At 40.9% G+C, this 12,892-nt stretch overlaps 1 protein-coding gene across 3 annotated transcripts in view; it reads left to right on the forward strand.

Annotated features, from left to right (window-relative positions):
* The first annotated feature begins 1,449 nt into the window (after positions 1–1,449).
* Positions 1,450–12,892, forward strand: part of LOC113025917 (uncharacterized) — an 84,353-nt gene continuing 72,910 nt past the window's right edge. Inside the window, exon 1 of one of the 3 annotated variants that reach the window (XM_080304388.1) lies at positions 1,450–2,278. In XM_080304388.1, coding sequence (XP_080160514.1) covers positions 2,153–2,278 — 126 coding nt within the window. In that variant the 5' untranslated portion in view covers positions 1,450–2,152. The remainder of the gene's footprint in view (positions 2,279–12,892) is intronic. The other 2 variants (XM_080304386.1, XM_080304387.1) reach the window with 2 other exon arrangements.

Genomic DNA, 12,892 nt, shown 5'->3' on the forward strand with positions numbered 1-12,892 from the left:
CAGTAATGAAAGTTCTGTTAATTAAAAAAAAATTACATAAAGTTAATGCATGAAAAGAGCAACAGCAACAACAATGCTTTCCTTCCCACAGGTGAATAAATGACGCCATAAAGAGGTAAAGACAGGCACAAACTGGACTAATGTTCCCGTTGTGCTTTATTTACTAGAAAGTCTAAATAGCTGCTCATCTGAGATATTTGCACTAGAGTCCTATAGCCACACTGTTGCATAAACTATTACCTATTTAGTCTGTATTTTATGCACATGGCTTTCAGAGGGCACATGGATCACTCTGAGGGGAGTTTTTATGCAGGATTTGCAACAATTAGTCTGGTTGCTTTGATGGTGAGTCCAAGGCAAGCTCTGGCATACATTTTGTTGCTAGGTCTATTAAGCTAGATCCATTAGCCTGATACTAATGGATCTAGCTTAATAGATCCATTAGTATCCGTATAAAATGTCACTCAGATGTGATGCATACAAAGAAGCAAGAAGTTGCATAGAGTCACACAAACACAGAAGGCATCTATGAATATAAAATGTATGCATTCCTATGCATTCCTATGCTGCACTTTACGTTGCTACATCATTCTGCAGAAAGATGATGTTGCAGGGGCGGATGGGGGAATAAATGAGAGGAAGAAAGAAAGAAAGAAAGAAAGAAAGAAAGAAAGAAAGAAAGAAAGAAAGAAAGAAAGAGAGGGGGGGGGGGGTTGGTAGACCTACACTCTGGTGATGAACAGTGTGTACAGAATGCAAATGTGTTATATTAATGAATTAATAATAGCTAAAGAAATAATTCATTTTGGAAATAAGATGCAACTGTTGATAAGACAACAAACAAATAAACAAACAGATATTGTCATGTCTGTTGAATATAATGGATTTTATAGTTTGAAAATTGGTTTCCGGATTTGACTCACAATAGGAAAATAAGAAGGATTTTAAGTTAAACCTGGATGTTAGCTTATTAGAACCAAATAAAACAAATTTTATAATCATATGAAGGCACAGCAAGTCAATTTTCCATTAGATGGTGACACAGTCAAAATCAGTTGGAGATTACCTGCAAAAACTGTTAGTAGTTTTTCAAAAATGAATGGTAATGTTGTTTTTTGTTGCACCAAACATCTGTGCATACCCTCTTGATTTGATGGAAAAAGGAAAAGTGGTGGAATGAAGGGGAAGGGAGAGGAGCATGCAGTTTTTATGAGGCGTTCACATCGTTGATGCTTTTCTTCTGTTCTGCTTCTGACAAAACATGAGAGAAACAGGCAGGTCTAATACTTATCACACGGCATACTGTTTCCATGCCACCTTAAAATCGACTTTTGGCCAAGCTGTGCAAAGACTCATCGTAAAAGCATGATGCTGCATATTAGAAACCCGTTTCTGTTTCACAAGCTCCCATTTTTCTCACTTCTGTTCTTCTTCTCTGTCTGTTTCCAGGAGGGAGGTGCCATAGAAAAGCTATTGGCAGAGAGAGGGAAAAAAGACGTGAGAAAAAAATTATTTGAAGGCATTCAGCAGCTTTAGCGCCCTCATCTTTTGTACCTCACTTATGCAAAAACAGCTATTCTGAAAAAAAAAAGCCTTTAACAAAGAAGAAAACTGGAGAAAGATGCAGAGCAGCAGGAAGAGGAGGGCATCTGACAGATAAAACGAGGGAGCTCTGCAGCAGGATCCCTACAGTGCTGTACACAGAACTGCGTGACTGGTCTCTGCAAGCAGAGGGAGGAGAGAGGAGAGAAGGGAGGAAGGTAGGAGAGAAAGAAAGGGGGAGGGGAGGCAATTCAGTGCAGTGCTAGCAGACTGGATGAGTAGCAGCCGCGGCATAAGAAGCAACATCAGCACCACTAGCTGTAGCATCTTTCTTTGTGGCTGCTGGAGGCTGTCTTGTGGCTGCTCTACCATCAACAGCCACAAGACATACACACACACACACACACAAAATATTTGGACACAGACGCTCCTCGTGCTTGCATCATACACACACATGTCGTGGTGGCCACCAGAGAAGAGGTAGTAAGTGACGGGGCTCGGGGGACAGAGGGACACAGGAAGAGGAAACCGGGACGACTGGTGGTAGTGCAAACAGGAGGAGGGCTGGAGCGACCGTGACTGGAGCAGCAGCAACAGTAGCAGCGGCACCATGGCGCAAGCCGCCAAGCAGCTCCGCAAGACCAAGGACCTTGCGGAGGCCGCCGCCCAGGAGCAGAGGGAGAAGGAGGAGGAAAAGATAAAAAAGAGGAATCGATCCAGGGACCGCAGGCGCAAGGTATGGCTGATTATCTCAAGAGACAGGGGAAATGGCAGTTATTCTTACATCCACCTGCCTTTCTCTATCTCCAGCAGTCTTTCTCTCTCACTGTGCTTGATTGGTTAGGGTGCAATTACACATGTATAATTACACAGTTGGTCTTATGGCCTCAGCTGGTACGTGTGCCTGTGTGTGTGTGTGTGTGTGTGTGTGTGTGTGTGTGTGTGTGTGTGTGTGTGTGTGTGTGTGTGTGTGTGTGTGTGTGAGTGTAGGCTAGCCAGTCAAGCACATTTGCTCTGGTACAGGTTGTGTCAGCTCTGTCAGATATTTACCCATGGGGAAAGAAAATTAGGCTTACGATGACTGTTATGCCACTAGAGGTGTGAATAATATGCGCTGCCGGTCAAATAACACGAGCTGTCTTTTTGTTTTTCTTTCACGACATGCGTTTTAGGGGATTTCAGCCTTACAGTGTGTGCACTATATGTATTTGAAGGAAATGCAAGTTAGAGGTACTGCCCAAGCTTATATTTCAATGCAGATTTTTGTCACCACTTACATGGTTTGCATGCTCTACTCTCTCCTTTATATTTGGTGTCTTCCCCCATATTACAGTTTTTTTGTTTTGTTTTTTCATTGGAGGAAATGTAAAATGGAGGGGGAAAATGGAGGTACACTCTAATAATAGATGCAATTTTAATGCATCTGTGTATCTTTTGGGGCATGTTTGTGCTCCGTGTAATGTTCGAAGGAGAGATTGATGGGGATGATTATTTGTAAAGATTTTCAGCACGTAATATTTTTGGTTTAGAAAATGAATATTTTTTGTGTGACAAAGTGTGCACACAGAATATCATCCTTTAGGCACGAGAGCACTCATTCACCCCCTTTCACTTGTCTCCTGGACTCTTCCGCTCTCGCTGTGCCACTGGGTGCAGATTTTATTGGGGTTGTGCCTCCTTGCACTCATGCTTGGCAGCGGTGAAATGATTTATGGAAACACATATTACATTTTAGAGATGTTTATTGAATGATTAAAAAAATATATTTTTATCCATTTCTACATCTGATAACATTATTCCATGATCATAGCCTTTGTATTTAATATTATGCAGTATGCAAGTTTTCTCTCCCTCTTTCAATATTTCTGTAATGTAAAGTTCCTGGATAATGTAAAGGTCTTTGCGTATTCACTGCACAAGAGCTGTGTGTTGTGTGTGTGTATGTGAGAGACAGAGTGTGAAGCAGGGAAAATAGATTTGTCAGACAGACAGAAACAATTATAATACAATTATTTAATATTATTTTAAGTATGAAACTGATTCTTCTGAATGGAAGTATGTGTAGTTTCTGAAGCTGTACAAAATATTTTAATTTTATGATCGGCTTATTTTGCTGGTTTAGTTTTTGTTAATAGTATTGGAAGAATATTGGAATGGGTAAATGGCATAAACATGGTGATGTGTTGAGGTGTCAATTTATGTGATATCGTGACAACCTATATAAATGTACTTACATAGGATAAACATATGGATTGTTCTGCAAAATGACACCCCAGCTTGGTGTTTTACCTCAGGCCTCTCCTTCAGGGAATACAAGTTAACGCCATAATACTTTGTTCGGTTTCACACATTTCCCCTTGTGGGACAATTAAAGGATTATTCTATTCTACATATAGTAATACACATACAGTATAGGACATACATATACACACCCTACAGAACAGCCACCAAACTGGGGCTGGTCCACCAGCACCCTAGTCCATAGAAGACCCAGCAGGAAGGACATAATGAGCCACCAGAGTGTGTGGCGATGATCAGCTAGCCAAAGCATATATCATTTACAGACACCCCTTTAAATAGTACCCATGAGGTTCTCATTCCCCTGATGAAATGTGTTCTTACACTCTGAGGCAAAGAGAGAGCTTTGTTGCTGTAAGCTAGGAACATAGCCTCCACTAGCCTGTGGGAGACCCTCTGTTCAGACAGAGAGCTTTACCTTTGGTGGGATTAGCAAGGCACACAAGCAACTGGTCACATAAACACACATTCTGAGTGCGGTGAATTTGGGTACATAGTACACGCTCCAGGCACAGGGAATGCAGCTCCTCAGATGCAAAAGGAGGGGGAAGCAAAAACTGTAACCATGAATTGTAGTAATAATCTGAAGGAATAAAAATCCCTCATTTGAGCATACTGACCATGAAGCCAACACAAGAGAACTGTCTGCAAAAGGATTCACAATGTATGGTCACTCACTCATTTTGTAGAAGCTAACCTGAGAAACAATAGTCTTATATGAAAGAAGCTTCATATTTATTTATTTTTTCTTTTGGGGGGGGGGGGGGGGGTGCACAAAGGGTCTGCAGCACCACAGCCAAATCTCAAAATGCTGGTGATGCCTAACTACAGATCTCGGGTGGTGGACCCCTTTCAAAAGAATTCGTGGCCAGAGGATTTACACCTGGCATCAACCTGTCAAAGTCGATATGACTGACCAAATATACTTTAATTATTAAAGAAGAAAGAAGATATAACAGCTCCCAGGGAATGTCAAAAAGATCTGCAATAGAGGACTGGAATAGGAGAACATGTCGGTTCTGGTAACATTGCTAAAAGGTTTACTATTTATGACCATGCAGTTTTCTGCTGCATGAAGCCCTAGGACTTTAGACAATCACACTGTGTTTGGACCAGACTGCGTATGGAAAGTGCTGCACCTGCTTGGACTGACAACCTGAACAGAACTTAGGTGGTGCGTCTTGGTTGGTAACAGATGAGAGATGTGTCCCAGCTCCACAGCTAGAAGGACTGAGGCTTCCTACTAGGAATCTCATTTCTTTGCTCTTTGCTCCAGACCAGTTGGTGCGGAACTCAACTTTGAGACTGGGCTCTCACCTGCCATGCTCTCTTGGGGATAGATAACAGAATGGCAACAAGTGATGGCACACATAAACCCTCAGCAGACACCGATTGATCCAAGTGGATGGTCCCTTTTCTATCCAGGACATGAGAGAGGTTCAGCCAGATGCTGCTGTTGTCCTACTCTTAAGGCCCTCAAAGGGCATAGGGGTACTGCTGTACAGCAGGGCCCACAGAGAATGCAATACATGGTTCCTCTGATGTCATTAAGGAGAGGTGCCAGGGGGCTGTCAAAGTGAACCAGTGACTTGAACTCCAGCAGGTGCATTGCAAGGTGACAAAGTTGAGCCCGTTAAATCTGATATCCATAAAGCTGAGATACAGCGAATCTGCTGTGCTTAGAAGAATTAAGAGGCCTATTACACCATGGTTGTGAGATGGGGCCAGATGAGCAGCCAAGTGTGGTTCCCGGAAAGGTTTAGATAGTGAATTAACTAAGCCAGCTTTCTCTGCATTGCCCAGCTCCAGAAATGGTCCGTAGCTGTTCACAGTAATGCAGGTAGACAGTGGTTAGCTTCATGAAGCTGTTAGCTCACAGACAAAATCAGGGAATATGGGCAGGTGTTTTTTTTTCTGAGACAGTACAGGATCCTAGCCGCAGCTTCTTGCCTGTATGGTGAAACAGCTCAAGCTGTAGCTAGCCAGTGACTTCACAACCTCAAGAACGAGCATCAACATACTCCAGTTGGTAAGCCCAACTAGTCTTGGGTTCATTGAATGGACACTCCTTACTAGGAGAAGGTCATGCTGTTCAACATCAGTCTTTTCTGGTCCTTTTCCACAAACATCACTTGTTTTTCTAGTGTTGAATGCTGGCAAGAAAACACATGTTTCTGGCTTAGTCAGTGCTCTCCTAGCATGGACAGTCCCCAAGCAGATCGGACATGCTTTGTGCTGGTCTTCATCATGCAAAGAGAAACCACTTCCATAAGGACATGGGTGAATAGAAGATTTCTTCTTCACTTGCTTTGGTTTGGTACTCATATCTAAATGCAAATAAAAAAATGCTTGGAAACATGGAAATTAGTCCACATGAGGACTACACCACTGGTAATCAAATTAAAAAGGGTAAATTTAACTAGGAAGGAATAAAATATAAATTAAGGTTAAAAAGGAAATAACTGTACAACACAAATTAGAATGAAGGGTAAATTTAACTGGGAAAGAATAAGATAAAATATATAAATTAAAGTTGAAAATAAAATAACTGTACAACAAAATACACAATATAGAACTATATAAGAATGTATGAAGAAATATAAATAAATATATACACAATAACAGCAGCTGTACAAGTATTAACTGGAAATGAAGAATATAATGTCCAGTGTTGTGCAATCCACATTATGTCTTCTGCAGTGCAAATATGCACCGCCTGCTGTAGATTGAGTGCAGGTCAGGGAGCTCGGAGCGGATGGTGCGCTCAGCTGATCACACAACCCTCTGTAGAGCTCGTCTGTCCTGCATGGTGCTGTTTCCGAACCAGGTTAAGATGTTTCCCGTCAGGATGCTCTCTATGGTGCACGAGTAAAAGTTCCTGAGCACCTTGGAGGGCAGTTGGAAGTCTCTCAAGCGTCTGAGGTGGTAGAGACGCTGATGGGCCTTTTTCACCACGGTGTTGATGTGACAGGACCATGACAGGTCCTGCGTGATGTGAACTCCGAGGTATTTGAAGCTGTCCACTCTCTCCACTGGGCACTCGTTGATGACGGGGGTCTGGTAGTTCCTTTCCTGCTTAGTGCTGAAGTCCACTATCAGCTCCTTTGTCTTACTGACATTTAGAAGGAGGTTGTTCCTCTGGCACCAGTTCTCCAGATTCCTAATCTCCTTCAGGTAGGCCGTCTCGTTGTTATCAGAGGTCAGGCCCACCACGACGGTGTCGTCAGCAAACTTGATGATGGTGGTGGAGCTGGTAGTGGCCACACAGTCATATGTGTACAAAGAGTACAGCAGGGGGCTCAGAACACACCCCTGTGGGGCTCCAGTGCTGAGAGTGGTGGAGGCTGAGACATGTCCGCCCATCCTTACTGCCTGTGGTCTGCCAGTTAGGAAGTTGGAGATCCACTGACACATAGATGAGCTGAATCGTAAACTCTTTTCGAGTCGGCAGGCAAAAGAGCTAACTAGCAGTAGCTAGCTCGCCCGACTCAATAGAGGTGTTCTTAGTGATGTGAGGAGTGTTAGAACTGAGGAATGATTGTGATGTGTGATGTTGACAACCCCACTCTGTAGTTTTATGTGGTCTGCCATCTGAACACCCTAAACACTTCCACTTTGTGATTATACTGTTCACATTTAATCACTGAATATCTAGGAGGGAATAAATCTCATAAATCAACTTGCATTGGTGGCATCCTATTATAGTTCCACACTCAAATTCAGTGAGCTCTTTTAAAAATATTTGTAAAGATAGAATTCACGGCTAAGTGCTTCATTGTCACAATGTAGCAATGGGACAGAAAAAAACCTGAATTAATAGGTGTGGCCCAATGCTTTTGTGTATATTCTGCAGAATAAGCCTAATTCAAAGACTTTTAGTTGTCATTTATATATTGTTTTTAATAAAAACACATCAGACAAACCCTTCCAGGTTTGTGCAATGTCCTCCTTATTAATGCTATAATATATTCATAATTATCGTCAAATATAAGACAACTTCTACTGTTTCATACATTGTGAGTGAAAACCTAATATGGAAATCAGAGTGTGCAAAGGATTGTGTAGTATAGTGGAGATGTGCCAACCCCCCTGCTCCCCAAAAAAGTGAAACCTGGTCCTTTACAATACTGTTCTTATGAATACTTTTCTACAGGAGTTGTATAAAAACAGTGCTTCAATTTGTTTAAAACTAAAAATGAAAGATGTTGAAAAGCATTTAGAATCATTATTTGCATTTAATTATTTGTAGAGAACAAAAATGGTTGAATTGACTGTTCTTTTAGACTATGTACAACATAAGTGTTACCGTAGTCTGCTGGATTTCATAGGCCGTTTGACCTTTCCGTCTCACCTTCACCTCAACAATCACCCATGCCACATCAATATATGTCACTATCTGTATCTGTCTTATTTCCTCTTTTGCTATAATCTCTGAAGACATGAAGGAAGGAAGATCAGGCACAGGCAGGCCTTAATGTTCTTGGGATTTTAATTGGCCCCATTCGATGTAAATCAAACTCGGCAGGATGGCATCTCTCCTCCCTATTCCTCCCCTCGCACAAAGGTTATCCACTCCAGTGCCAACAGAGATCCTATCACAGCTATGGACAGACTGGACAGCAATCCAGTTAGGGAGTCTGCAAAGGAAGTAGCCGTGCTGGCTAAGGTACATGCGTTACAACTGCCCAGTAGTTTTTGAACAGACTTCTGCCATGTACATTTCGGGAAACTAAATAACTAAACACTAAGTGTAGAAATGTCTTTGAATCACTGAATATTCTTTTTTGTTCTAAATACAGATTTTAGTTTTATTGTATTGGAAAAGTGTTGACATGTTCATGCAAAGCACTTTTATCAGATTAGATTGGAAAAACATTAACCTAGCTGAAATAATCGTGTGCTCTTTACTATTCATAATACTCGCATGACTGTTAATGATTTCTGCACATCCTAATTACCAAGTGAGTGATTCCAAAATATGTCAGCAAAAATAATGATTGAATTATGTGTGACAGACTCAATACAACCAAACTGCATTACGTGAGCATCTTAAATTATAAATGAATGTTTTACAAGGTAGATCTTATTATGACATAAATGATTGCTTGCAGAAAATTCAGTTTTAACCTCTTGAAATCTTACATCTAGACATTAAATGTGCCCTATTAGATTTTTCTTTAAATCATGCCATCAACAAGATGACTGCATTTCCACGATCATTACACACTTGTGAGGTTAGTTCTTTTGCGTTTTGCTTTGTGTTGTTTATATTTTCTTTATTACTTTTTAAAATTGTTTCTCTAAATTCTGGGCTTCTAACTCACTGTTGCTCAAATTCTACACTTGAATATAGGGTGGCATTTTTCACATTAAGCCCTTGCTGTGGAAAAGAGGTACAAGCATGCAAAAGTGGAGAACACATTACACAGTAAAGCTTGGCAAAGATACAGTCATTTCTGGCCACTGGTAAAAGGATAGCTCATGAATTGCAGTATCAAACATTTGAAGTCCTGCTTAGTACGTGTCTAATAGTTTTAGTGCATGATATATACCTATTCTTTAATAGGGTACATAATTATATGCCTTTATTATTAGCACAACAAATGCTAAGAGTGGAGTAATGCGATTTAGGAAGTACATGGTAATGCTTGTCCTTCTTCAAATTGCACTTTTTGCTCATTTTCTGTAACCAACCTGTTATGTGAAACCCTTTTAATGTAGTTGCTCAACACAAAGCTCCTCAGGTCCGTGCATGTCCCTGCTTCCTTCGGGCCTGCACTTAATACAATGAATCTAGAGACCTTTTAATGGATACTGTGTGTCTTTTGTTTGCCTTTTACTCCTGTTTTCCAAAAGAGCTTTATTTGTGCACATGTGAGGACATACAGTGTGTGTGTGTGTGTGTGTGTGTGTGTGTGTGTGTGTGTGTGTGTGTGTGTGTGTGTGTGTGTTACATGTCAGGCCTTCGGGTTATATCATTTCACTTTTATGTAACCTTATGGACACCCAACACTAATTAGCCAAAGCTGTCTTCCATCTCTCTACTCACTTTCTTGGCCACTCTTCCATTTTTACAAGATGCCCGATGGGATAATAACACTAGAAATTCTTCTTAGTGATGCCTAATTTTGGTAATTAGAAGTTTTACATCTGCAAAAATAATTTCATCCAAATATTTTAGATGGGGAAAATGTATCCTTGTCTGGCTGTTTTTTGCCCGCCAAAAAGTTGGATGAATGCAGTGAACAGGAGAAGTGCTTTTATCCAGTCTGCAAGAAAGCAACCTAATCACACCAAATCATTCACAAAGGCCTTAGCCATTACTCCACTTTGAACTCTATGAACATATTGATTTATATGGATTTACTTCAGGCCAGACGACTTACAGTAAAACTGCTCCCGACAGGAAAATTTGCAGTGCTTGCATATTTTAATAAAAATATAGATATCTGGTGTCAGCGAACTGATGCTATGGATTGTTGTATCAATATTTTGTCCTATCCCTAGTGGTCTGATGCCTTTCCATCCCCTTTGAGAAATGGGAAGGCAGGATAAGCCAAGGTCAAGCAGAGCAGAGCAAAGCAGCACTTTGCCCAGCCCTAAGCATCCGCAGGCTATATTTACCAGGCAGCCTAGGATTACACTGCATCTGAGACCAGCTACCCATCTATCTACAAACCTCTACCGTGTTCTAACTAAGCACCTGCTCCGTGCTCAGTACTGTGTCTGATGTTACCCCAGATGCATACCTGCTCAAACGTGATTCCAGAACAGAAGCATGATGGCCGATATTTATCGGATCTCTCTGAGGGCTTATCTTGTACTCAGTTTGACTGGCACGTATTTTGATCTGGAGATCAAACTGACTTTAGATGAGTACTCCTTGTCAGACACCTTTGATAAATATCAGAATCATTTTGCTCAAGTATTGTGAATCTTCAGTGGCTGTTTACCTTGAATTCAGGTACTTGGATTTATGGATTTAATGCTTTAGCGCATGAATAGGAAAAAAAAGTATCATAACACAGTTGCCACATTGCAGTTAAAGGTATGGCCAGTTGCATTTTGACATTGTATTGATCAATCTGTAGTCTGATTTTGTGTGAATCCCTCAAGTGTCACAGCTCATCTGCCGGCCTGAATCTGTTAATCAGCGCATCCATCATCATAGTTAGCAAGGCCACTCAATGTGAAATATGCAGTGCGAGGGGTAACAGCTGTAAATCTTTTGGCAAAATTTAATGTGACCCTGAGGTCATCCTACCAGCGGTCAGAAGTGATGGATGTTGCCATAGTGATTAAGGTTTGACACTGCATGTGGTGGGATGATGAAGAGATGAGTTGATGGACGAGGATATGCTTTGGCTGGTGATGGGAATTCTAACTTATGCCCTAGGCACAAAATCCCAGGGGGAAAAACCTTGTTGATTGATTTTTACTCCCAAACTGGCTGTATTTGGTCCTGGCTCCATTAGGATGTGTGATGATTATAATTTCTCACAGCACAACTGAACTCACTAAACTAAATCAATAACATGAGTTAGAGAGCTGTTGGCGTCTAGATTTTTTTATGAAACAAGACTTGCATTCCACTAACTTCTAGTTTAAATCAAAAGTTACATCTAAAATATACAACACAACATCTAATTGTTACAGCTGACCTACCTACATGCATACCTAATGCTCATGATACATTTATCAAATCAAATCACTTTTATTGTCACATCACATGTGCAGGTACATTGGTACAGCACATGTGAGTGAAATTCTTGTGTGCGAGCTTCACAAGCAACAGAGTTGTGCAAAATACAATAATGTAAACAAGCAAGCAAGCAAGCATTTACATCATCATAGTTCATTAGTGAAATTGTGTGAGGACAGCCAATTACAAAGAATAATTAGAGGAAAAGTGAAAGTGATGCAGAGTGGCACAATGCCACACACACATGCACATTCACACACACTTAGAGCTGTAGCTGGGCATTATGTAATGGAATTACTGCTCCTGAAGGTCTGCGTGGATCATGTGGCTCGCAGGAGCCCACTAATGCACTGAAGCAGCCACTCTCAGGCACGCCCTGACTCCATCACTTTCCTTCGCTGACCTAAAGACACTTTACAGTGCACGTGCTAGCTAATGCACGTAATGCTTGATCAGAAAGAAAGAACTGTATATAGTGATGATGGTGGAGATATTTTCAGTATTTCTTATATATTTAAAATTCTTGTGCAAATGTACATTTCTCACAAGCTCCAAACTGTTGTGAGAATGATTTTAAGGTTTGAACACAAGAACAGACTACCACGGAGAATGGTTCATGGTGGACAAGGTGGACACTTATAGCAGTGTAAAGATGAAAAAAGCCTTAGTGATGCAAAGCACCAGTTAAATGTTCCTCAACTTTGTCGTGAGTGATTGAAGCAGCTACCAAAGTGGAACGAAACTGCTTGACATTTGAAAGGTGGTGAAATAAAGTAGTGGGTTTTATGTGGATGGGATTAAGGCAATGAGCAAAGCTAGAACTGATAAATAATGAATCTAATAAGAAACAACTGATGTACACAACCAATAACATAGCTATTAAAAGTAGCCAAGTGTTAATCTACCATGTTTTAACTGCGCCTGTTATAAAAACAGAAGATTTTAGGTCATTGCCAAAGCTTTTCAAGACTTCTTGCTGTCTATGGTCATATTATTTTTTTTGAAGTAGATCCTTGAAGTAACCAAAACATGTCATGCTGTTTTGGGGCACCAGCTGTATTTCGTGTAGTATGGTTAAAAACACATCATTCCAAATGGAATGAACAAATGCTTTTTTCACATCAATTTAAGGGGGAATTTGTGGTGGTGGTGACGTAATTGCTTTGTGTGTTCGTGTGGTGTGTGTGTGCATGATGAGAAGGGGTGTCATGTGTCTCTGGGATTGCTGTCTGATGTCAGGTGGTATGGCTCCCCTCTCTCTTCAGCGTCATCAGTCAACAGCCAACCATGGCTGGTGGGCAGCACTCTTGAACACATTAAAAACAAGTTTACTTACTGTAAACACTATTG

The sequence above is a fragment of the Astatotilapia calliptera genome, chromosome 7 (genome assembly GCF_964374335.1).
Source record: "Astatotilapia calliptera chromosome 7, fAstCal68.1, whole genome shotgun sequence".
Classification (NCBI taxonomy): Eukaryota; Metazoa; Chordata; class Actinopteri; order Cichliformes; family Cichlidae; genus Astatotilapia; species Astatotilapia calliptera.